Below are 27,401 nucleotides of genomic sequence, written 5' to 3' on the forward strand. Positions count from 1 at the left end.
ACCCTGCGTTCCCCCCTGCAGGGAGTATGCTGCAACTATGACTTGCCTTTTCTTCCTCGTGGCAGTTGTAGTAATATGGGGGGGAGGGTGTCGTTCTGGGCTTGGTTCCTCCTCTGATGTAGATGAATCATCACCCGCATTGTCCTCTGGTTGTTTCTCCACATCTAGAGCCTCGTATCTATAGTGCAGAGGCACCTGGGGAGGCATGGGCAAGAAGGGGATTCATTTTCTGCCCCATTTGTGGACTTGCTTGCACTCACTGCTTCCCTTTAAGTCCCTGGTGGGGAAACGATACTGAATCCCTTTGATTAAGGGCTTTTTCTGGTGATTGTCTCTATATAACTGGCATCCACAAAATTGTGTTTCCACATAGACTAATTTGCCAGAATTGCTAGGCAGTATTCTTTTCCCTCAGCACCACATGTCTGAGTTCACTGCTGTTCAGAATTGAATGACGAGGTAATTAGAATCTCCTCAGATAAATCTAAGTTCTTTACCTGACTTTTTTGTTACTAGGGGCTGGTGGGGCTCTGGGGCAGGCAAGAAGGCTCCACCTGGAGAAACAAAGTTTCAGTCATAACTGGAATAACTGTGCACGATATTTCTGATGAGAATACATTTCATTAATATCTTTCTGTGTTATCCTGCTGATACATTTCTACGCATGGAAATATACATCTTGGAGTTAGTAGAAGCATCTAGTATGTAAAATATCACTGTGCCTGCTGTTAGACCTCTAAATACAACTGAAAGCATACCTATGCTAATTCAAAGAATTAATAGTTCAGCTACTGCTTTTCTCTAGTATCTTTTTAATGTGCATTTCTTTGACTCTTAAAACTTTGTCACAATAATGCAAAAGCAATGTATTGGTTTTAGGGATTTGCAAATATTTTTTTCTGATTATAGCTTGCATATCAACTTCTGATCTCATAAAATTGCATGAAAGAAATTTTCATTATGCATAAAAGCAAATAAATTTTGTATTCATTCCTGCTAGAGTGCTGGCACTATTTTGGGCAGTATTACACAACTGTGCTTGGAATTCACAAGTTTAAATTTTCTAAATTTGACTTAACGTCTTTTGCAGCTTCCACCACATATTGTATTACTTTTTGCAAAAACTTTGTTTTCCTTGCTTAATAAATGACTGCATTGTGGTATAATGGAAATCTCCACCATCTTCAAAAAAAAGCACTTTACATTCTTCCTTGGGAGGAATTTTTATGTGGTGGGGGTAGGAAAAAATGAACGTTGGAGGTTGGTTGGGTGCTGTATTTAAAATAAATGACATTTCTGCTTTCCTAGTTCTCTAGCCACTATTTGATTAAAGTTGAATCACACTTACAGAAGCCTTCAGGGTAGCTCTCTCTGTGCTCTGAAGCAAGCTAAATGCTTCAGGTTTCACATTAAAAAAAAAGTCTTTACTGGTTTTACATATCCTTTTGGATTTGCTTTTGTGAGCCTTTCATATACTGAACTCCAACTGATGTGGATGGAAATTCCACATATGGAGAGCCTGGAGAGTCAAACCCCTCACTTTTCACAGGTTTTTCCCCTCTCTTTCAAATATGCAGCAATGCATGCATTGTACTGGTGTTTTATAAATTTTACGACTATTTCCAGGGCCAGCTCCAGAATTCTCAGCAGTGCAAGCAAAACTCTGCCCTGTCCCTCATGGATAAAGGCAGAATGCCTTTATTCACATTCTTAGGTCAGCACAATTTTATTATATCATGGTAGCTGAGTGGTTTCCTGAAGAGGCAAGGGGAGGAGGAGAGCCAGCCTGGGTCAGTCAAGGGGCAAGGGGCTGCAAAGGGTCAGTGGGTCCAACCATGTCTTCCTGTCTTCCTTTTACTCTCTCCTTCTCACACTCTCTCCCAGCTGCAACACTCCTCGTTTCTCAAACCCCTTGATTCTACTGTATTTGAAAAAAATTATAGGCAGTTTCTATACCTTGAGACTCAGTAAAAGCCATCTAATGATTAAGAGTTAAAAATAGTCTGTAACACTTTTTTTTTTCCTCTTTCTTTTTTTTTTTTTTTTTATTTCAGAAGACCAATCACAGAATCTTTGGAACTATGTCAAAGGGAAAAAATATAGAGAATCTAGGTCTGGACATTTCTTTTGCGTGGTCATAAAAGGGGAAAATCTGCAGGCATTCAGAAAGAATGTTCACCTTAAAAATTGTACTCAAACAAAAACACTGGAGTTATGATTTCATAGTATTGGTGTGTAGCAGTCATAAATTGATACTACTAATTGATTGCACATCACTGAAGACATGAACATTCGTTACTTTGTTAATGTTTTGTCTGGATGGTATTTCACAGAATCACAGAATCACCAGGTTGGAAAGGACCCACTGGATCATCGAGTCCAACCATTCCTAACACTCCCTTTCCCCATTTTTTTCTCACACTGTTCTATGCTAAGTTGTTTAGATAGTCAGTATGCATGTCCCTTGTTTGCTTTTATTAAGATACGTGAATTGCTGTAAGGCCTGTGTAAATGACATTTTGATTCCCATAAAATTTTCTCATAAGTATGCTGTCAGGTAGAATTATCCTTTAGAAGGGAATAGGCATCAAATTACAAATATTCCTTGAAGTGTATATCATGCCAGTTCAAGGCCTCAGTTGTCATTTAAAGTAAATTAGAAACTATTGGACTTGAGCATTCATGAGATGGGAGAGTTCCTTTTCATTTAAAGAGGCTATGCATACACTAATTCCCATTGGATGTCCAAAGCAAGACCATAGCAATCTGGCTTCTGAACAGCACTGCCAATCTTTAATACCATCAAGTTAGAGTCACCAACAGATGTCTTGGAAACAGCTGGAAAGTAGTAGGATTGAAAAGAATTCCATTTATGCAGAAGTATGAAAAAATGGCTTGCCTGTCTCTTCATTCTGAGTTTTAAATCTTTTCGTCCTTGTTCCTTTTTCTTCTTTCCTTCCCTTGGCTCTTCAGGAAGACAAAATTAAAGTCTGTAGAAATGTGACAGCTGCTTTGGAGAGACCTGCCTATTTGGTTAACACCTGAGCAATAATCTGTAAAAAGTATTCTCAGCTAAAATGGAACCAGTGAACAGGAATTATAGTATGTAGACTACTATATTAATGTCAATTTAATAGAGGCACAAGAGTATCCCTTTGTCCCTGACTATTACCAACCACTCTGGTAAGGTTACCATTTATCCATCATGACAGATGATGAATTTAATTTTTGCACATTCCTCATAGTAACAAAGAGCAGAAGAATTTCATAGCTTATTTTATACAGTAGGTAGGTTTGGACACCCATTTTTGTGTGGTATACACTGAAAGCACAATCAAGAGTCACATCCCATAAACCAATATTTTGTAAACTTTGACATGAAGAATACACCCAGGAACTGCAGATCATGTAAGAAGTAAATATCTCATTTCTATTAAAACTAGTTTCCCACTGTGAACAGGGTCTCATTTCCTAAGCAAATACTCTCAGAGCTCCATTCTGCTGGCCAGTGAGCAGCACCAGTTCCCTAAGCTCCATTGGATTCTGCATGAGCTGATGAATTTCTGTCAATGTCAGCCAAGAGACAGCCAAGAGAAGAATCAAGCTCTTTCTTTGAGAGTCTCATGAGCTTAAAAAAATATGCAGAAAAGCAGAATGATATTTGCAATAAGATTACACTACTTTTTTCTTTTTTAAAAATCTCTGATTTGATCTAAGCACCAACAGCAGGGAAAGCATCTGTATCTAGCTATCCAGTTACCAAAAGCTTAGAGATCTCCTGTCCGTCTCATATATTTTTGTGGTGATATTTTGGTAATTTATTTTTCACTGCCAAGCATTATTTTATTTGGGACTTCGGCTGAGTTTGCCTGTAGCAGCATAACCACCAGAAACCATTAGAAACTAGGTTGGAGGCCTTTGGTCTCTGGTTGTTGCTAACAAAAATCATTGTAACCTCCACCTTTAGCCTGAAGACTCAGTCCTCCTTCTTTGTGCTGTAATTCTCATTTTGCCTGCTGCTCAGTCTCTGGCTTTTAATGTTGTATCAGCTGTATTTTCTTTGATTGTAAGAGGCCAGCATTCTTGTGGCAAATACTTAGGGATGCTCTCCATAAAACACAAGAACGCTCAGTCCCCAGTTATAGGAAATTGGGCAGGGAAGGGAAGAGACCAGTGTGGCTGAGTTGAGACCTGCTGGTCAAACTGAAGACCAAGAGGGAACTGCACAGGCAGTGCAACCACGGACTGGGAACCTAGGACTAGGGAACATGAGTCTAGGGATGCTGCCTGGTTGTGTAGGGATTGGGTAAGGAAAGCCAAAGTGCAGCTGGGGCTGAAATTGTCAAGGGAAAAAAAGACTAACAAGAAGGGCTTCTACAGGTACGTCAACCAGAAAAAGAAGGCTAAAGAAACGTACCCCAGCTGATGAATGAAAATGGTGATCTCATATCAACAGATGAAGAAAAGACTGAGGTACTCAACAACATTTTTTCCTCAGTCTTCACCAACAACCAGTATTCTCACCCCTTCTGGCTCCATGGACAGCAAGAAGGGGACCAGGGGGTCATAGACCCTCCCCCTACATGGGAGGATCACATTTTTGACTACCTGAGGAACCTGAAAATGTGTTTATGGGACGTGACCAGATGCATCCCAGAGTCCTGAGGGAATTGGCCGATGTGGTGGCCAAGCCATTCTCTATGACATTTGAAAAGTCGTGGCAGTCAGGGGAAGTCGCTGGTGATTGGAAGAAGGGTAACCTTGTGCCCGTTTTTAAAAAGGGTAGAAAAGATGGCCCTGGGAGCTACTGATGTGTCAAACTCACCTCTCTGCCTGGGGAGGGATCATGGAACAGATCCTCCTAGAAGCTGTGCTACAGCACATGGAGGGCAGGGAGGTCATTAAAGACAGCTGGCAGGCCCTCATCAAGGGCAAGTCCTGCCTCACCAAGCTAGTGGCTTTCTGTGATGGGGTGACCACATCAGTGGACAGGGGAAAGCAATGGATGTACTCTCTCTGGACTTCTGTAAGCCTTTGACACAGTTCCCCACAACATCCATCTCTTTAAATTGGAAAGAGATGAATTTAGTGGGTGACTGTTCAATGGATAAGGAATTGGTTGGATGATTGCATTCAGAGAATAGCGGTCAATGGTTCAATGTCCAGATGGAGATCTGACTGAGTGATGCCGTTCTGCCACCAGAAGGATGGGATGTCATCCAGAGGGACCTGGACAAGCAGGAGAAGTGGCCTGTGTGAACCTAATGAGGTTCAACAAGAAGCTCGACATGAGCCAGCAATGTGCGGTTGCAGCCCAGAAGGCTAACCGCATCCTGGGCTGCATCAAAAAAAGGGTGGCCAGCAGGTCGAGGGAAGTGATTCTACCCCTCTACTTCACTCTTGTGAGACACAACCTGGAGTATTGTGTTCAGTTCTGGAATCCTCAGCATAAGAAGGATGTGAAACTGTTGGAACGGGTCCAGAGGAGGGCTACAAAGATGATCAGAGGACTGGCGCACCTCTGCTATGAGGACAGGCAGAGAATTGGGGTTGTTTAGCGTGAATAAAAGAAGGCTGTGAGAAGACCTTATAGCAACCTTCCAGTACCTGAAGGGGGCCTAGAAAAAAGGCTGAGAGAGGCTTTCTGCAAGCACCTCTAGTGGTAGGATGAGGGGTGAATGACTTTACATTGGAGGGTTTAGACTTAGATTGGACATTGGGAAAAAGTTCTTTCCAATGAGGTTGGTGAGGCACTGGCACAGGTTGCCCAGGGAAGTTGTGGATGCCCCCTCTCTGGATGTGTTCAAGGCGGGGTTGCATGGGGCCTTGGGCAGCCTGGTCTAGTGGGAGGTGTCTCTGCCTGTGGCAGGGGTTTTGGAACTAAATGATCTTTAAGGCCCCTTCCAACCCCAACTGTTCTATGATTCTATGAGTTATCCATCACTTATGTACATCTGAGCCCTCTGACTGAAAAAAGAGGCAAAGGTGAGTATCATCATGCTGGTGGCCTGTCCAAAGCTATGGTTTTACCAGTGCTCCTCTTGTCCCTTCCTGGTGCCAACCCTGACACCCAAGTGACAGCTTCCTTTCAGTCCTTTTAGCTTTTCCTACCTAGCTGCCTGTTAGCCATGCATGTACTGCATGATCCTGAAGGCCATTAGAGACCAGTTGTAGTAAAAATTACTCTCTCTGCAGTATCAACACTAATAACGTGACACAAATGTCTTGTATGCAGCTTTTCTCTTGCATGAGAAAAGAAAAACTATTAATTGATCACTGTCAGGAGAACTTTGCCTTCTACTGTGTGGACAAAGATCTCTGTCCTACTGCAACACTAATCAAGCAGCAGGAAGCAATTCTTTTTTTACAATATTCCTGTGAATTTGCTTGATGTCATAATCATTTGTGAAGTTCTTTTTCTTTGAGTTTATAGTGTTGCAATGATTTTTCTCTGCTTACATTTAATTTAGGTTTGCTTTTTGGTTTTTGATCTGAGCAAGGAAAAGAAAGCATAAGAGAAAGCAAAATAATTTTTAGTGGAACTTTCAAATGAAACTGTGTCAGTACAATTATTACTTGCAGTTAATTCCTACAGTCCGCAAACTTGCAGGCTCTGTGCTTGGTATCACAGGCAGAGGGCTTTTGATACGCAGTGCATCAGTTTTCAGGTGAATTGCAGTATGTAACTCATCAGGGCTGACAAAACGCCAGTGGGAAAGGCTTTTCCTGCTTCTTCAAGCATTTTCAAACTCTTAGGTCTTCCACAAAGGAGAGTGTCTTAGCAGGGAGACTAGGACAAAATTTGTGTGCAGAGTCCCTATGCCTATTGACTTCATTTAGGTTCATTTGAAGGTAAAATCTAGCCCACTGCATATTACAGCATTATATTGCTGAAGAATAAGAGTTTTAATATCTCTCCTATACAGCCTCTGAATAAATTTAAAAGACACCTAAATAAGTTCTTTCACTTGTATTGATATGACTTCATGTAAACACCTTGCTTATTTGTTTTTTTAAAAGCAAACGGAATTAAAGTATCATCCAGTTAAAGACATGTAATCAGTAGAGCCATACTGAAAGTCTGGCCCAATTACCTTTATCCTATTACCAATGAGTTTAGTGGACAAAAGGGAATAGCCTATGCTGAAAGGTTAATAAGGTGGCACATAGTACCATTTCTGATTGTTATTCACAGCAGTAATCTTTTAACTAGAAATACAGTCACCAGCCTAACAATGCATTGAGACGCACCTTGATAAATACTAGAGCATCACGTGACACTTCATTGCTCAGTGTTGCTTAAAAAGCACCAGCCATGTGAAACAGCCTAAACTGAGAATTGCCATTGAAAATGTCATGCTCCCAGCTGTTATTTTGCTCTCTATCAGAGAAGTGGACACATATCATTTCTGGGGTACTTCACCACCTCCTCTGAATTCTCAAATTCTTCTAGAAAAGACAAGGATGGGAGAAAAGGGCTCATTAAAGAGGCAATTCTAACAGTTTTACTTTGTAACTTGAGCACTTCTGCCGTTTTCACCTGGAGAAACAACTGTGCTCACCTTACAGAGAAAGCTACCTGGGCTAGCACAGCAGCTTGCTACTCATTTCAGACAGCTGGGACTAACCCAGTTGAGTAAAATTATATTAATACAGGTATTTTCACATTCTTAATGGCAGCGTTACTTTCATATACTGCCTGTTGACTTTCTGCTCTCTAATCGAGAGGAGATCTCATTTTTACGCTGTAACAACCTTGGTCCTTCCTGGCATACCAAGGGTATGTTTCAGAGTGATGGTGGAGCTTGACTGCCAGCTTTCCTGGGGGTGCACCGCTTCAGAGGGGTGAGTCTTTCTTTCTGCCCAGTAGGATTTTGAGGGTTCATTCTTGGCTGGTCCACTAGTTTTTTTCTCCCTGCCATCCTCTCGAAGTTGTTTTCCGTCTTGTTGCTATTCTCTGCCCGATCTTTTCAGCGTACCCTAGAGGGGGCTGCCGCACTGCACACCTCTCTGCAGCGGTGGGCTTCTAATCTGGGTACTCAGCCAGTTGATCCTCATCATCAAACTCTTGCTCTTTCCTCTGGCACTCACTTCATAAATACACCTGCATGCAGAGGTGCAGAATTCATCCTTGGCTGGCTTCTAGTGGCCAATTTGGGGACCATGTTGGAAACGAAGGAGTGTAAGGCAAAGCACAGTGACTTAATAATTCAAAAATTACACAGATAAACTACTCCTTAGAAACCAATGATCATACCTGAAGGTGCATCCAGCCAGTATGAGAGAGCATACATAAACATTACATGGGGTTCCAACTGCATTTCCTAGCTAACAAATGGAACAAATACAGTAAAAAGTATGAAAGCAATCACTATGATGACTACTTGCTACAACTCTGCCCCATGCTCTGGGCCCCTCACTGTCGTGAGGAGTGTTGTTTCTTACATGCATGCCATTAAAATCCTGGCTATGTTTAAACAGTTCTGCCCACTGAACTTAATATGCTGACTTGATGGCACTAAAAATACTGAGGATATAGTTTGCAGATTACTGGTTGTTGTGGTTGTAAATCCATTGTCATGCAAATACTTAGTTCATCCTGTTTCTGAAAGCAGCTACTTCTTTAATCTCTGGGGCTGTATTTTGAAGATAAGGCACTCATTTTCAGCCTATAACTGGAAGAAGAAGCCTATAATTGGAAATACTTATCAGAAATATAGCAAGCACATATAAAGCCTGATCCTGTGCTGTTCAGTGGGTTTTCAAAAGAGTTCAGTATCACATATACTGACAGACAGGTCAGGTCAATGTGAAGAATGAACTATGCAAACAGAGGCCACTGCCTCTTAGAAAATTAACTTTCCGCAGAAGCATGCCAATGCCAATACCTCTGCAAATCTGCTGGGTCAGGCACCAACTTGTATGATTAGTTACATGAGTGCCTGATATTTTTGGCTCAGGACCTTTTTGGGTAATATGGCTTATTATGTTCTCTGAAACTGTAATACTTACTCCAGTCATGATACACAGGAAAGAAGCGAGATAAATGACAAGTGATGGCACACACTCACATTGAGGGAGCATGTATTTATGTGCTTTCAAAAAAATCATGAAGTTTTCAGTCACACAAGACTCTTCAATACTCTTGTACTGTAAAAGCCAGTAGCTGTGTGCCTAATGCTGGAAAACCTGGCACTATTTATTCCAAGATGCATTGTTTTACGGTTTCCAAATAGATGCAACTGAAACTTCTCTATTCTGCTCTGCCTCCTGTGTTGTCTTCCCAAGACTAGTGAAATCAAGAACAGGTTAGTCAACATTACTTGAACTGCTGTTTCCAGTTGGTTATCCTTGACAGAAAATTCTCTATCTTGGTCTCACTGAGGATCAAGACAGATTATCTGAAATGTAACCAACCATCTATGTTCCTGAACTACAAATTCAGTGAGAATGACTATTTGGAAAATGCTCATTGTAGTGGAAACATAAAGAAATTTTAAGAGATGGGAAATAGCAGTGTTAAAACTTTATGCAAAATATTATTTGGAATCCAAATATATGCTGTTTAATTAAACTCTTAATTATTTCTCCCCAGTGAAGCTTCACTTTAATTGCTTTCCCTTCTGGCAACAGTCTTGAACAATATGTAAGATTTTTTCATGTACAGTGAAGGAGTTTATAAACTTGGGAAATAGCAAGCTCTCTGTCTGTGCAGGTCCAGCCCAGTGTTTTGCAAAACAGTGGCAGTACAGTCTACATGTTACATAGTGATGCCATAGTAAAACATTCAGACTCAGTGTTTCCCAGAAGAATAAAAGAAAACATACAATAAGTGGAAGAAAAATATAGGTAGGAAAGGATGCCTTTCTCCTCAAGTACTGAATCTCAGCTGCAGAGTTTGACTCTGCCCTGACCAACACCCACTCTCATTCTTCCTGGAATCACTGGGCTATTTGTCAGGCCAGAGTCAGCAGCTATTTTTTACTATGTGGTAAAAAGTAATTTTTTTCCTTTTTAACTCTTTTTAAAACATAAAAATGCAGGGAGGGAGCCTTAACTCAGCTCTGTCTCCCCAACAACTCAAGTGGTAGAACTACTACTATATCCATGCTTTGGGAAAGGAAAATAAAACCAAGGCACAGAAAATTTAAACTAGAATCTTAACTAGTGTTTTATCAAATGCTGTCCTTGGATGGGTGCACCAACTTCCTAAAGGGAGCTCTAGGTACCCCTTTAACAGCAAAAATTGTATCTTGATGTTACATACATTTGAAATGAATTTGCTTTATTTTATCCCACCTCACCCAATATACTGTAGAGCATGGAATGGTGGATTTCACCTTCCTGGGTATCAGATAACATACAATCAAAGCTGCTGTTTAATTAAAATAGCCTTGAGCAGCATTACTTCAAGCACAAAGCACATGACATCTGGGCATATGCTTAAAAGAATTCTATTTACCAAGGATACAATTAGGGAGAGAGTGGTTTGGTGGTCATTGACCAGGATCTTCACAATCCCAGAGATTCTTCAAGTGATTTTAAGCACACCATGCACCTCATCTGCCTGTATCTCATACTCTCACATCTGAATGTGGAATATAAAAGATACTTCTGAATCATATGGTGGTAACTATGTTAATGAATAGACATACCTCTAAGTCTCAGTTTAATGTGACTCATACTAAAGAAATTGGCTAATTTTGTAGTTTGTCAAACACTTGGCATGGCATTCTATAATGTGCATTATATTCACCATATAAGCCTGATTTGTATGTGGCATCTTTTTAAATGAGGTAAAAGTTTCTTTGGAAGGGCTGCCCCTAGCTGTGAATATTAGAGGGATAGTGGGGTTAATGGCATACAGTTCAATTTTCAGCCTACATTTTAAAGACTCCAAGAAAAGACAGCCTGTCACTTAATGGAAAAAAAGTTTTATTGGACAGAAAGGCGTTAGAAATGGAAAGCCTCAGGATTATAGATGGCACTGTAGGAGATCTATTAAAGATGTGTAAAATTCCTGGTGTTACAGCCTTTGCTGCTAAGTGATATTGCAAAACTACAATTATTTAACCTTTTCTATGGCTGTTGCACACCATTTCTAAGCAGTTTTCCTCTCCCCATCAGACAGATATTTTCAATTACCATGTATCTTTCTGAATGTCCAGCAACTTATACATTTCAAAAAGTTGTGCCTTTGAAGTAAGTACTTTACACAGATAAGAAAATACATATTATAGTATACTCTGTTGGGAATATAGTACTGTATTGCTGTGTCAATACGAAGCTGTTTTTTCATCCCTACCATTTACCATTTCTAGCATTGCACTAGCTTTTCAAGTGATGATGGCATCGCAGAAAGCTATTGACAAGCTGACAGTATTTTATGATGCAGCGACATATCATTTACATAAATGTTAAAAAATTACCAACAAAAGAAACCAAATTCCCTCACAATTCACACAGAAGATACAATGCAAACCTGCAATACAAACACATCTGCTCTGCTTTACCTTTTATTCTGAACTTTGACAGAAGTAGTCCATACATATGTGGTCAAAGCTGGGGGGTAGACAGAGAAGACTGAAGTAACACATAGTAGGGCAGTATAAATCTTTACATATAAATAATGCTGTAAAATCAGAGTTAGCAATTAGGTTTGCCTAGGCAATCTGCTCAATAGTCTTTAATAATTTAGATACAGTTCTTTCTCACTACATCCAAGCTTTTTGTAGAAGAATGACTTTTAGCCAACAGTCCTGTTATACTCTTTCACTGAACAAAGACATACTCGAGCTCAAGAACATTTCTTATGAACTTCAATGCTTTTGTGTGGGCAATTAAAATTGCAAATCTAAGTGGTCAGAACAATTGTTAATGTCAAAGACAGATAAAGGCAAATTTATAAATCAGGACCCAAATAAAAGAAAGATGATAAAGCCAAAAATTACATTAAGATAGCTCTATAAACATCTTTATAAGTTAAATGTATAACAGATTATGCAGTACATAGTGAAGACGTAGCTTTTGGAAACAAGTATGCATGAAATAGAATATCCATTTCAGTGGATAAACTGCTTAAATAAAGTAAATGGCACTTGGTGACAGATAAATTATAATGATGGTTCCAAGAGGGTTTCTTTAAAGTTATACAAAGATATTTTTTGTTAGACCTATGACTTCAGTTAGATGCTAGATCTTGCAAAACTAAAGGCTCGTGTTTCACAGACTGTCATATGAAGTAGTGGAAAAGGCACTCGAAATCTCTTAGAGAATCTGCGACATACAAAGATGATGGGACATAAAGCTTCTCATGCACAGATAAAGAAAGTCCTTTTGTTCTCTTAAATATCTCAATTATTTTCTGCTATAGGATTAAGGCATGCATGATGCAACAAGAAACTTGATGACAGTAGATTCTTATGAGAATTCAGCTGGTAAATGGTCTTTAAGATTAAAGATCTGAATTATAGTAGGACGCAGGACTCAGTATCACGTGCTTTTGCCATGAAGAAGTTTTGGCACACCAGGCCTTGACCCATTGAGTATATGAATAAATGGTGGTTCTAAATAATCTACTCCTGAAATTCAGTTAAAGACCACTTGTTTCCTTATTTGTTGATAAAGTTATTGGAAATCTGAAGTGAAATAGAACCAAATAATTTGGCTTCTGACTCTGAGTAACTCCAGTCAACCAAATCCTGTGTGCTTACGCATGCAGTATTATCTGCTTTCCTCTCAACGTATCCTTTAATATGTTTTGATAATATATATTGACTAGTTTGATCAAAACAGACTATACATAGAGTTTAGGGAACAATCCTAAGTTCCTGTATAACTGAAGGCTTTAATTTTTTCCAGATGAAAGCTGATGAGGTTTATTTGTGAATGCTCCTTATCTTCCATCACTCAGAAATTTGTGTCTGCTCCAGTAATTTATTTAATTGTGGGATCACATCATTCTCATGACGAGGTGCTCAGGGGCATGGTTTAGTGGCAGACAGGAATGGTTGGACTTGATGATCCAAAAAGTCTTTTCGAACCTGGTGATTCTATGATTCTGTGATTCATTTGAGGGTAAGGTTTCATGCCCTTAGTCAATATAGTTTTCTTCAGTCCCTTCATGAGTATTTCTCACATTTAGTGCTATGTACACCTTTATCTTTGATTGAGACATGAGAAGCTTCTAGTTTTGAATTTCAGATTATATGACCACACATTGAATTACATGAAAAAACAAATTATAACGAAGCCTAAATGCCATACAAATTAGAATGTTGCTCCAATTTTCACCTGCTTTAGTTTGTAAAAACCCTACTGAGTTCACTTTCATTAGTCTAATTTCTTCCATGAATGAAAAAAGGATTAGGCTTCTTAAAATTCTATCATCTAACCACATGCCTGGCTCAGTGCAAGCTACTCACATATTTACTGTCCATATATTTTAAAATGTTTTTTAAAAAAAACCTTTTCTGTGAAGATTCAGTCCACATGTGGATTTCAATTTTGAGTAGCCATCTTTCATGAATTCAGTCTAGAAAGTCAGCAGATCCCACCAGATGTAAACACATGAAATAAAAATTACTTCATTTTTTCATTACCTGTTTGTCTGATAGTGACAATATTTTCTGCTCAGTTCAAAAGAATAATACTATCTGTCTTGTTTCACTGCTTGGTATTTCTACAATTTTGAAACTGTTTAATCCATCAAGTAGAAACTGCTGCTCTTTGCATAGTGAGCTGCAGTGCTGAGAAATTTAATATGGAACATGATAGTCTCCTAGTTATTAACATTATAATTTCTACCAGTATTTTAGTGGTTGCTTATAAATACATTTTTGTTATAACATAATAGTGCATTCATGGTCACAATTGTATACAGGTAGGAGTTGTTCACTTTTCTCAAATATTTGCAAGAAACATAAACAAAAACCATATGTTTCACATATTTTACTGAATACCTTTTTTCCATTTGTGTGTTGCAGCCATTCAAGCCCTGTGCTGTTTCAAAACCCTACCACTTACTTACCCCCATGTTTTATGAAATATTCTTTATCTTTCTATATTTTTAAACATGCTCTGTGCTCTAAACCAAAGATTTTTTTTCTCTCAACACTGACCTTTAGTTTTTCCCCATCTCTGTGATTATAACAAGAACAATATTGATTCCAAATTTTAAACAGATCATTAGGTGGTTTTGTGCTATAATTCTTTCTGTTTGCCTGCATTGTTAATCTTTATTAACTTGTTGGTTAGCACTCTGTCTCTTTTGCATGGAGAACTCTGTTGTGACTAAGTGAGTGTTCCATCCACGTAGCATCTTCACTAGTGTTTTGATATTCAAAACTCTCTCTGAGAAAGAAGGCTTTCTCCACAGCTTAAATATCTTGCTGGCTCAAAGTATGTTTTGTGCTGTCCAGACGTTCTCGTTAATTGCTAGCACAAGAGATGGGCCAAAAACTTTGAATCCAACTCCTCTCCTTCCTCCACACACCTTGTCTTTTGGAAACTTTGGAAAGCTGAATCCAGACACAGAGCCGAGTATCGCAGATTGGCTAAATCCCAATCCCACCTCCCTCACCTCAGGGGTTTTCCAATTTCTGATCCAAAATGTCCTCCCTAGTCTTCTTTTCTTCCTCATTTCTTTGTAAGATTCTTAAAAATAAAACTGCATATTCTTTCCTTGATGTTACTTTGCAAGTTTCACCCGATTCATTTTAGGTTTAGTAACAATGGCCTAAGCCTCCCTGTAGAATCTAAATTTTGGTAGGGAGAAAAGGAACGTGGAATCAAATCCTATTTGCATTACAAAAGCTAAAAGCCATAAAGAATTACTCATGCTCTACTGCCACAGAAAGAAAATAAGACAAGACAGAAGGCTTGCGTATTACAGATCCAAAGAGGTTAAAAAGTGTGTGACATTTTTTGTTTAGTTTGGGTTGATTTCTTCAGTGAAGTAATTTATCATTCATAAAGCTTCAACTGACTTCCAGCTAGGGTGATTTACAAAAAATACTGGTTCTGTTCCTGCAATATTCAAAAGCAATATCATCAGCCTCAACTGCCACTGTGCTATATCTCAAATAGTAAGCTGGATAGCGTGAATGATGAGAATTCCAATCATAGAATCATAGAGTAATTTAGGTTGGAAATCACCCTTAAGACCATTAAGTACAATTGTAAACCTAACATTCCAGGTCTACCACAAAATCATGTCCCTAAGCACCACCTCTACACATCTTTTAAATATCTCCAGTGATTCAACCACTTCCCTGATTGTCAATGCTTGACAATACTTTTTGTGAAAAATTTTTTCCTAATATCCAGCTTAGATGTCCTCTGGTGCACCTTGAGGCCATTTCCTCTTGTCCTTGTTGCTTGGGAGAAGAGATAAACACCCACCTCACTACACTCTCCTTTCAGGAAGTTGTAGAGAGTGAAAAGGTCTCCCAAGCCTCCTCTTCTCAAGACTAAACAACTGCAGTTCTCTTAGCCGTTCCTCATAAGATGTGTTGTCCAGACCCTTCCCCAGTTTCCTTGCTCTTCTTTGGACACACTTTAGACCCCAATGTCTTTCTGGTAGTGAGGCACCCAAAATTGAACACAGTATTTCAGGTACAGCCTTCCTAGTGCCGACTGCAAGGGGAAAATCACTTCCATACTCCTGCTGGCCACAGTATTTGCATATAATAATATGCATACTATCTTCAATAATTACATGCAAACCTGTTTGTATCTGCTCTCAGTACCTGAGATCATGTTTTCTGTATTTTTGCCAACAGTCAGCCTAGAAACTTTTATGAAAAGTGAAACTCACATACTGACCTAACATCTGAAGCCCAGCCTGTGAGTTAAAAACCCATGCAAATCCTAGTCATGGATTTGCAAGAGTTGTCAGTGTACAATAGGTCTCTTACTTGCTTGAAAGTCATTGCAAGATCTGGATGTGTTCTACAAGGTAATGGAAGCACTCTGCAGTTAATATCTATTTACTGTCATACTGCTCACAGTGTATTCCCTGTTACTATACATAGTTAAATGATGCTTTAATATGATTTCTAATGGAAATGACTAACATATTGGTTTAGTGCTGCTTGTTTGCACTTTCAGAGATCTCGTACAATCCTGTGTTCTGTCAGTGATTTAATGTAAGATAATAGGTAAGTAACTTAGTTAATCTCTCTGTACCTAAAATGCCCTGTTTGTAAAACATAAAACTAGTGTTTACTGTATTTTGTGGGCTGTTCAGGGAGTGTGGCATATAAATAAGTGTTAGAGCAAGCTGAGATACAAGCTTGCTGGGAGGCTAGAGGCGTGGAAAGACTGAAGATAAATAGGTTGCACAGGCTTCTGAAATTAGGCTTGAAATGAAGCATGCAGCAGCACAACAACAGGGGAAGCAGTTTTGTGTGAGGAAAAAAATTGGAAGGTGAAGGCTTACTTTCCAAAACAAGAGCATGAATGGCCCAAAGTCGTGTATGAGCCCATTCACAGACAGGAACTGGAATGAGTCTAAAAACAGGAATCCATTTTAGTCTGCCCAAAAGGAGCATATCCAAAAGTTAAGGAGAGATGTTAAGGATATGTTAAGTGGCACCCATGGAAAGGAATAAGCCTGAGAGAGAAACAGTGTTGGAAGAAGAATGGATATGTGCTTGTCTGTCTTACCTAGGATTCTCCTTACGAATAGGAAGAGGAAGTGCTTTTGCATCTGCTGTTGCAGATTTTCCCTGTTTTGCTGTTATAATTCACATCTCAAGCATGTCAGTTCAAGATCTTTGGCTCATCTCCTGAATTACCACACTTTTTGGATGAAAAAATATGAATATAGTGTTAAATTGTTGTGAAAAATACTGCAAGAGTCTATAAAGGTTTAGATATTTTGGTGAGATTTTGGTTTAAATTTTGTTCTGACAAAAGTTAAGGGCTGTTACTGAAGTGCAACAGGTATCTTAATTCATAAAGTAAATGGTGACAGGCTAAGATGGGAAGCAATGAAGGTCTTTGTAGCTCATTACTTCAATGAGGGCAGTTAAATTTCTAGAAAGAAGCAGTCCTCACATATGAATTCACTTCATCTGTTCCCACAATTTTCACAGAGGGAGCAACAGTGCAGATTCAATGCTGAAAGCTTAAAAAGTTTCATGTGAAAGTCTTACCACTCTGATTTCTGTCCAGTTGAACAAAATGGATTAAGCAGTGTTATGCATCATTTTTTTTCTCCTCTTAGATGTACAGGTTCCTGTGAGTGCCAAAGACAGGAAGTCACAGTTCTGAGGTGACATCATTGCACCTCAATGGTCGTGGCAACTAGTTTCTCATACAAAGGAAAGACTCAATGGGTCTGAAGGCTGAGCTATGTATCTATTACCATACCAGGTGTGAATGAGAAGTTCGTATTCCTCAGAGCTATATTGTTCCTGCTATTGTATGCTTGAATTTCATCTCAAGTCAAAAGTCTAGGTAAAGGTTTGGTATGCATCAGCACCTTAACCTTTGAGGAAAGTGCTTTTGTCATTACAGGTCATATACATCTGGGTGAACGTCACCTAGGCAGTCCAGAATATTGCAGTCCTTACAAATTTCGTTTCAGTTTCTTTTACATCTACTGAAGGCACACATCGGTACACACACATGTAAATGCAAATGCCATCACAAGGTCCTTATAAAGCACTGACTGCCTCTTGATTCTCACTTTCCATACTTGCAGAAGCTTCCACGTTCCTAGAAATCAATCCAGTCTTATCAGAGAAAAAAATCTAAGAGTAACTGTTAACTGAAAAAATAAAGAATGAAAGTCCTGCTTGCTACAGACTTGAAAGCAAAAAAAAGAGGTCCAACCTCCAGGAAGAGACAGGTGGCTTCTGATTGAAAATGGTAACATAGTCTCCCCAGGGAGATCAGCTCCAAAGCTGAGTTCACTCTTCCCTGATATAAAGCATATCGATGTTAACAGGTTTCTTCTGCATGCATGTGTGTTTTTCAAATTAAGTATGGTTAAATCTGTAAAGTTTAAAATACTGCTTCAGACACCCTCCTTTGCTTCTTTCATCTCATATGATCTGCTATAGGTGTACAGAGCCAGTAACAATCTCCGCTTCTCACTAACAGATGCAAACTAATTTAATTTAAGCACCTGGCAGAGGTGAAGGAGAACTGGAACTAATGACCAGTTTAGAAAGTGGAAGGGGTAATTTTCAGGACAGAGTAGCATGTATTTGCACATTTGGGCTCCCCTGTGACACTGGATGGCTTAAATTTGTGATATCAGGGTTTGGAGGTGACATATTTGCATGTGTATACTCAGCAAGCAATAGTGAGTGCAATCCTGGACTCATCAATCTCTGGTATCAATTTTTCAAATTATCTTCAAGTACTCAGGACTTCATGTGTAGCATTAAAATTCTGCTGAGAACAACCTCTGTCTTACTGGTGAAACAAAGTACTGGGTACAGTCAGTCAGAAGTCTTTTGTTGTTCTGAATTCTTGCATTAATTTGAGATACAGAGAGAGTTTGAAGATGAACAGCCTTGAGGCTTTGCACCTTTCAGGCAATGTTACCTTGTTTATGGCATACTTTTCTTCTTACTGTAGGCTTTACTTTCGAGTATAAATGAATCCAAAAGGGAAGTTGTAGATGCCCCATCCCTGGATGTGTTCAAGGCCAGGTTGGATGGGGCCTTGAGAAGCATGATCTAGTGGGAAGTGTCCCTGCCCATGGCAGGTGGGTGGAACTACATGATCTTTAAAGTGCCTTCCAACTCAAACCATTCTATGATTTTATGATTCTATGATCCCCACACCAAAACTAGTGTTCCATATCTAGAATGAACTTTCAGCAAGACAAATAAACGAACTCCGTACAAAATGCATATATGTAGGGCAAGAAAACTCTGTACCTGAATAGCAGGATATGGATATGTTCAACTCCAAAACACTTCCATGCACTTCATGGCTTAAAACAATTTTTCAATAGATCTACACTTCTTTTCAGTTACTTTTTTTTTTCAGTTATTTTTTTTTCTCAGTTAGAAATATGCATGAGCCTTTAGGTAGATGCAACACTGCTCTGTAGAAACTGTCAGCTATTGGGCATGACTCCTCACTAAAGCTGTATGCAAGAATTTGAGTAGACCTTCCTTTGGACTCTGTTCATGTAAGTTTCCTTCCCATTAATTCCGCTTTGATTTCTAGGTTCAAATATGACCAGAAAGCTGAAAGCCAAACTGTTGAAAGTATGATATAATTTGTTTTCATGAAAAAATTATGGGGTTTGTTGTGAAAAGAAAATTCAAACTGCATTTTAGAATCTGGCCTGAATTTGAAATGTGCAACAAAATATCTGGTCTGGTGAATTTCATATAATTTACAATGCTGTTATGCACATCATGCTGCTCTGCTACTGATTAAACATATATCTTGAATAAAGCTCTTAACAGCTAAATCATCTTTTCTACATGCCATAACATTGTTGGGCCCATAATTCGGTAACGTTCATACAAGATCTTCAACTCACTACAAGACATTGAGGTGCTGCAGTGTATCCAAAAAGCAGCAATGAAGCTGGTGAACGGTCTAGAGCACCAGTCTTATGAGGAACATCATGGGGAACTGAGGTGTTTAGTCCCTGTTTTTTCCGTTTTAGAGGAAAAGGAGGCTCAGGAGAGACCTTATCACTCTCTACAACTTCCTGAACAGAGGTTGTAGTGAGGTGGGTGTTGATCTCTTCTTCCTAGTAACAAGTGATAGGACAAGAGGAAATGGCCTCAAGTAGTGTGAGAGGAGGTTTAGGCTGGATATTAGGAAAAAAATTTCCACAGAAGGTGTTGTCAAGCGTTGGAACCGGCTGCCCATGGAAGTGGTTGAGTCACCATCCCTGGAGGTATTTAAAAGACGTACATGTGGTGCTTAGGAACATGATTTCATGGTGGACTTGGAGTGTTAGGTTTACAGTTGTACTCAATGTTTTTAGAGGGCTTTTCCAACCTTAATTATTCTATGAGTCTATTCTATGATTAACTTCCTTCTCTTGCCATCATTCTCCATATAAAATTTCCACCAGCTGCAATGGGACACCCATGAACAGAACAATGGCAGGATACATGGAATCTAAGTATAATCCAGTTATTCCCATATAGATTATTTAGTTGCCTATAGAGTCTTCTGTACTAGTAAGGAGAATCATCAGAACTTCCTTTTAAATTTTTTTCCAAACATTTACAAAGTCGAACAAGAAATGTCCGGAATCAGAAAGTTTGAAATGAAGTTGTGTTTTAAGCAACACCTCCAATTTAAAGTTGAGTTAAGAGAAAATAAATTAAAAAAAAAGAGAGAAAGAGATGCTTCTGGCTATGAAAACATCCTTGTCAGCCGTTTCATCCATTGTACGCCATATAATTGTAACTGCAGCATTTTCATTCTTAAAAATAAAACAATCATAATTTAATCTATTCAGTATTTGAAACCTTGCTCTTTATTCAGCCTTAAGAACTTGGTGTGCAGGAATTCTAGGAGCTATCTGTAAGTACATCTCCTGTGATGTTAATCTTTTGAGGGCAAAGGAACGGAGTAAGGGATAAAACAGGTAGTGGCCAGGTTATGCGTGACAAAACTTCTCTTCTCCAACTCTCGTGTGTGTATAGACACTGCTGGTGAAGCAAAAGATTTGGGGTCTTTTTGTGCTGCTGGTGTTATTTTTAAAAGTTACACTACACTTAGTAATTTATATATTTAGTTTCCTGAGTTTTCAAAGGCAATATGAGTAGTTGTAAATTCTGCTATGGTGTCATGCTAAAGTGGTTTCCCCACTTCTGAGCCAAAGTGGTCCATCCCTCCCCTCTCCTCCAGGATGTGGCCTCTGAAGTTGCTTCATGAGGGAATTTGGACATATAAAAGAATCCCTGGTGGTAGAGGATTCTTCGTATCCATTCTAGGCCTTTTCTTACCCCTGCTGTGTTCAGTCCACCTCGCTGGGTTTTCATCATACTACCTTCCCACTGAGCCTTTTCAGTCTTCCTGGTCCTGTTCCCTTGTCCACCAAGTGCATGCTTAAATGTTTCTTCCACTGTTCCTAATCACTTTTGTTTCTTGTTCTAAATTTTTCTCAAGCTCAACTCTATCTAGTTTATCTCTCTTCTATTTTGGCCTTCAGATGTCTTTAGCATTTATGTTCCTGTTGTGCCAAGCCAGACCCTCTTAACTCTTGTAACTTTTTTCTCTCCTCAGTTCCTTTCCTCTTGCAAACTCTCTATCACTCTCCATCTGCTTGTCCAACTTTTTCCTCCAGGCAGTTTTTGATTTCTACTGATGTGCAGTTCTCTTAACTGGTCTATGGTCTACACCTGCTCTTTTTTCCTCTTTGTCCCCAGTCCTGGCACCCTTGACAGAGTTTCCCTTTCCTCTGCTAGCTTCTGACTTCAGTCAGTTTTCAGGCTCAACACTAGCATACTGTTCTCCATCCATCCCTAACATATACCTTTCTTTTCTCCTTCGTTGTCTGAGCTTATTGGGATACCACACTCAAGAGTTTAGAGAAGACAAGCCTTTCTATCTGGCCATCTGAACACAGCATGCCCTGCAGCACCATAATGTTGCAATTGCAGGAAAAGCCCAGCTCAGCTCCATGTGGCAGAATGCCTACTAAGTAAAGAAAGAGTACTTGGATCCAGTTTGCAATTTTTGCTTCAGAAAATAAAACAAACAGACAGACAAAAAGAAAAAAAAAAAAAAAGCTGGAGACCTCAGGCAGCGCAGAGGGGTAGGCATGCAAACTGAATGAATCCTGAATAGAATGAGAGCAGTGTTTCTAAAACTCCTGTCAGTCAAATTAATACTTAAAAGGCAGAGTTTCTTGCTTTCCTGAGTTGTGTGTATTTTTGCCTTTCTGTCCAAAATTCTTCCTCCCATAAGCTCACTTTCCTTCTATTGCAGAACAGGATAGTTTTTTTTAATTTCCCCTGAAAAGAAAAAAAGTAGTGACAAAAAGACTTGCTCACTACTGTTTAGAAATATTCCTGTTTTACAATTTGAGAGCAGCATCAGACTCCTTTGTTGCTTAACAATTGGTGTAAAAGGGTTCTAGGAAGCTTTTTTCTGTAGAGAATATAAAGCTTTAGTAATATATGCATTCTCCCTGGAGGACTTCAGCATTTTCCAATTGGTGCCTTTTATGGCATATGTTCTGTATTGACACAGATTAAATTTCCCTCCTGTCTGAAACAATGCAGTTTAGGAGAAGAGCTACTGACCTAGCAGTAAGTGTGAACAGCTGATGGCAAGTGGAGGAGCAGAGCTCCTGGAGGGCGGCTAGCTGAAGGCAGAGCACTCCCTTCAGCTCCGCCGTTCTGCCTCTTTCCTCCTCCTTCTTCTTCTCCTTTTCTTCCTCCGCTCGCTCTCTTTCTCTCTCTGTTTTCTCTTGCCCTCTGTCTTTCACTGTTACAGTTTCCCGAGACCCCTTGGCTTTGTTGTGCTGCATGTCTGACTAGCAGGAGGGGGATTGGCTGCTCGCTGGCTGGAGGAGCTCTTCCCAGCAGCTTACCCCAACGTACCCACCCGCGCCTGGGTCAGGAAATGTGAGCAGGGCTGACCGAGGCGGAGAAGTAGGGATTGAATATTCTCACCAACCCTGGATGTTGACAGCAGGCAGCCGAGCACTTCGCAGCTTGCGCAGTGTCCGACCCCAGGTCCGGCACGTACCCAACCATGGAGGGCTGCTGCTGGACAACTGCTGGCACCTTGCTTCTGGCTTCCCTCGTCCTGGTAAATGACATTTATTTCCTGCAAATATGTATTACTTGTAGTTAATATTGTATCCTGCAAAAATGTATTACTTGTAGCTAATATTTAGCTAATACTGTATTGTGTATGTATGTGAGTGGGTATGTTTTTAATCGTTAAGATTGTAGCTAGAGAGAAATTGTTTTAAATAATCACGTAAGTCTTATCTGCTCTAAAAAGTTGCAGGCTTAGATCCGTGATATTGTGGGTTGCTGCAAGTACAACCAAGAAGCTGATGTTGGCATCACTTTTATAAACTTGGAAAGCGATGACCTGTGAATGGAAATTTAAGTGCTTGGGATTTAGAGAAGAGCTGTTTCTCCCCTCTTTAAATCAAACTATATCTGTATTTCTGTTATATTCCAGGCACTGTAACATGCTTGGAATTTTCTTCCTTCCTTAAAAAAAAAAACAAAGAAGAGAAAATATTTTTCAGTTGTGCACATACAGAGAAACCAGGTACAGCATGTACTAAACTTTTTTCCTGCAGCCAGCTGAAACAAGCTCTCATTACTGCTTTAACTCATTACAGAGACAAGCTTATACCAACTTCAGGAAGATATATCATGTGATATCTGGTATACCTCAGCGCTGCAAAGCTGATCGTTACTATATGATTTTCTCTCATACTTCCCCTGGTTGTTATGACAGGATGCTCTGCATCAGAGCACTGTATCTCTGCTGTTTGATAAATAAATGTTCCATTTTGAATTATACTTAATTTTATAAGTTCAAGCTGTATGTTTGTTATCAGAAAATCTATCGTAAGTATATTAGTATGTACACACTTTTGATACCACAGTCGTCTTGTCATACATGTATGTTGTCTTTTTCTGAAGATTTGATGGAATGTAGTCATTCGAATAGCAAAGAATCTTAAAGAAATATATGAAATGTATAGCAGTTTGCATTTTATTATTAATCTGTGTGGAACAATCTATGGTAGTCATTGTAAAGTAATCTCAACCTATTTTTTAGTAGCCACATAGGGACCTAAACAGTAGATAACTGTATTCAAAATGCTTAATAAAAATTATTGTGTGATTTCTTTAAAATTTTTTTGGATATAGAATCACTAAATACTCATTAATCACTAGAAATAAGAATGCTATCTGGACTGATTTAAAAGTCTTACTTTGTTTAAAGGTCTATTTTCCATTTAAAATACCGAAATCACACAAAACAGCATCAAGTCAGCATAGATTCGCTTTCCTTTATGAAAATGAGAAATTTATAACCTGGTGACTGTAATATCTTATAAGCCAATCATGCTGTACTAATTCAGGGAAGATCAACAGGAGATGTGACTCAACAAGACTGTTTTAGGACTGCAGGATTTGGTCCTATGTTAGGCTCATAATCGTAATGTTTGCACTTCACTCTGAGGCTTGTCAATTAAGTTCTCGGTCCCTAATTCATGAAAATAAATAGTGCATTCTGCTGCCAACTATTATACATTATGTTCTGTACTGTACTAGTTTGTATTTATGTGACTTAGCGTGCCTCAAGAGTTTCCCCTCTCAATCCCCACCAAATCTCTGTGCGTTCAGAAAAGTGATGTGAAGCAACTTTAACTTTCTTTTTTAAATCAAGCCATTCTTTTACTCCTTCCATAGTCAAGAAAATCTCTCACTTGCTTACAGCAGGGGATTAGGTGAACATATAAGTATTTCACTTATAGCTTGGATAGACATAGAGATATGTTGTTGGATACCTTGGTATACGTGTTACTGCTGTAGCTTATTTCAGCATGAGTTTACACAGGTCATGGTAGAAAGCTAATGGATGTTTTTGAGAAATAAAAGAGGCATTGGATCAGGCCCGTGATATGGTTTTTAACCTCATAGGCATTAGCCTTCAGTCAAGTAGATGGAGTGAGTTTGAAAACTATGACCATCAGCAACTGGATTTATTGCATCTCTCTAAAACCCCTGCATTGCCCACACTGAGCAACATAAGCAGCCTCTAGTCATGTAGCACTCTGGTAGTATCATCAGGAGTAAGCAGCAGGGCTAGGTAACAAGTGCTTAAAAGATTAGTCTTACAATAATTTATCACTTGTTCCTATCTTTTCAGTAAGAGAATGTAGAGCAAAGTAGCACCTGAAGTCTTTGTTCCACATCCTTGCCTCATCAGGGAGGTTGTATAGCCCAGATATATGCACAGCTGATGTGCACATGATGCTGAAGGGACAGACAAGCCCACAGGCAGTATCAGCAGTAACCTCTCCTATTCCCCCCATTAGCCAGCAGGTACAGTCTACTTCAGGGCAGACCACCTGTACTGGTCTAGTGGTGAGTGTAGCTCATTGCTCTATTAGAGTTCTTAACTTTCTTCAGAAAAAAAAATCTGTCAATTTTCAGTTGAATGTTGCTTGACTAAAGTCTGTGAGGGGCAGTAGTTTGTTAACTGCCCTAGATCTGGCTCCATACTCAGACATCCAGTTACCCTGGCATAAATAGGAGTTAGGTACTTTCCTGGATACTTTTGAGAATCTAAGACATGATACTAAATGGTTATCTTGAAAAAAAAAAAAAAAAAAGGTAATATCAGAGAGAAAATAATTTCAGAATACAGTTTCTTTCATTCCAGGCTAAGATAAGGTATTTGGAGAATTTTGCTCATTGCTCTGTGAACTTTTGCAGGCTAAGGAAATATTAGCACACCAGTTTTTGAAGAGAACCAAAAGAAGGCAGGCATTGTGTTCCAAAAATTGTCCTTCTATTCATTTAAAAAGAAAAGTCTAACACAACAAATCACAATTGCCTAACTCAAGAGAAGTGTGGCCAAAACCATAACCAGCCATTGACACATGTTCATCCAAACTTAAAATCAAATCACTTTGTGTCAGGAGGGAATTTAATCACATTCGCCTTTGTTCTTTGCATTTTTTCAGCAGCTTTTTTTTTACGTCTTTTTGCTTACAGGAGAAACACTAGGAACCATAATAGAATACATGTGTTTTTTCTGCAGGATTTCTTTCTTTTGCTGTGCTAATTTTTACATGGAAAGTAGTCAGATACAATAGTCCATTCCTTCCACACTCTTTGGCATTGTATTCCCCTGCTATCTAACGAGGTCTGTCTTGGATGGCCACAAACGCAATTAGCCAGTGGAATGAGCATAATATATCTTGTTTACATCTGAACGTACAAAGCTTGATAGTTTTTCCTTTCATGTGTAAAATATGTCTACCTACTGTTGTATGTCTGTCCCTCTGTTTCAACAGTTGTAGCTGTACAGAGAGGGATTTTTCCAGTACAGGGTCCAGGGTGTGCACGTATATTTTCATGTGTAGTCATGTATATGCATAGACTAGCATTTGATCATACCAGTTGGGTAAGGATATGCTGAAAAACAGAGTTGAGCTATACAAAGCTAAGATTTTTTCATGTAAAGGAGTGCAAAATTTCTCACCATTGTGGTTTGTGGGCAGTGCTGCTGTACTCTGAATATCTCCTGTCTATAAAACAAAATTTAATTTCTAATGTGAATGTCTAAATGCTATTGTGTATACTCATCACTTTCTACCTACATAACTCTAGAATTTAGTATTTGGATTTATTTTATTGACCTGTTCCGTCAGACTTTTTTTGAAGTATATAATTTATTTTGTTTTCCTACCAAGTGTAAAGGTTTGCATGATCTGAGCTAAGGTTGTGTGATGGAGTTCTTTTCTTTTGGTCTTTAGTGAATGGGATTCAGTACTGAATGTAGGCTGCTGAGACATTAGTCAGCTTCCCCAGTGCCAGTGAAGTTAAACACTTTTTTTTTTAATTACTTTTGCTAGATTCGTAAGTCTGGCAAAACCCAGAAACTATGAAGACTGGAATATAGTCACCTGTACTCATGGATCTGTCAGCTGTACAAACTCACGCTGCTAAGGTTCATGACTTACTGTAAAGCCCAGCCTAATACTTGTTTAGGAGAGGACTATCAATCTCTGCATGACTGAATTACTACTGAGACAAACAAAAACTGAATCTTTTGTAACTATGTTGTTAACCATCCAAATATAAGCTCATGGTTTCTCTTTGTGTGTTGTCTTGTCAAATCTGCAGACAGCAGTGTTGTTCCTGCTGCTTTTTATAGCTATTTTATTAAGCTTGTAAGAGAAATCAGAGCTGTATAAGCAACGATAAGGAAATAAAGGAAAAGAAGGGAAATTGCAGACTGTTGCTGGAGAGTCATGTGTTCTCTTGTACGAGGAAGGAAATCAGAATAAGATCATCCTTATAGAAACATTCAAAAAGCTGAAGGTAGTGAAAACCCACTGAAAACACATCAACCACCAGATGACATGGTATCAGGATTAGGATCAGGAAAGGGAGAAAGAAATTACTTGTTCCAGCCCAGGCAAGGACTGTTATTAGAGAAGACTTTTGAAGTAGTTAACAGGAACTGCTCAAAAGCTGGCATGAAGTGTTGAATTGTATTAGATTATCCAGTATAAACCACAACTTCTTCTTGACTAATGTTCAGGAATGACTGACTTTCGCTTTTGGCATCTCCATCTTCTCATATCAGCAGATGGACAGTAGGCTTGTCTTAACAAATGACAGACCAGCTTTACATAGTCAAATCTTGTAACATCACCTAGCCCTTTAATGTATGTTCTGGCAAAA

The 27,401-nt window shown here is 39.1% G+C and overlaps 1 protein-coding gene across 4 annotated transcripts in view; it reads left to right on the forward strand.

The window, feature by feature from the left end:
* The window catches only part of ADAMTSL1 (ADAMTS like 1), a 391,465-nt gene that overhangs the window by 191,070 nt on the left and 172,994 nt on the right, over window positions 1-27,401 (forward strand). The window contains exon 1 of one of the 4 annotated variants that reach the window (XM_054053920.1): window positions 22,414-22,758. The exons of the other annotated variants lie outside the window; for them this stretch is intronic. Within the exon in view, the coding sequence (XP_053909895.1) occupies window positions 22,702-22,758 (57 nt within the window). The 5' untranslated portion in view covers window positions 22,414-22,701. Of the gene's footprint in view, window positions 1-22,413; window positions 22,759-27,401 lie in introns of those variants that run through there. 4 annotated transcript variants of the gene reach the window in all.

The sequence above is a fragment of the Cuculus canorus genome, chromosome Z (genome assembly GCF_017976375.1).
Source record: "Cuculus canorus isolate bCucCan1 chromosome Z, bCucCan1.pri, whole genome shotgun sequence".
Lineage (NCBI taxonomy): Eukaryota > Metazoa > Chordata > Aves > Cuculiformes > Cuculidae > Cuculus > Cuculus canorus.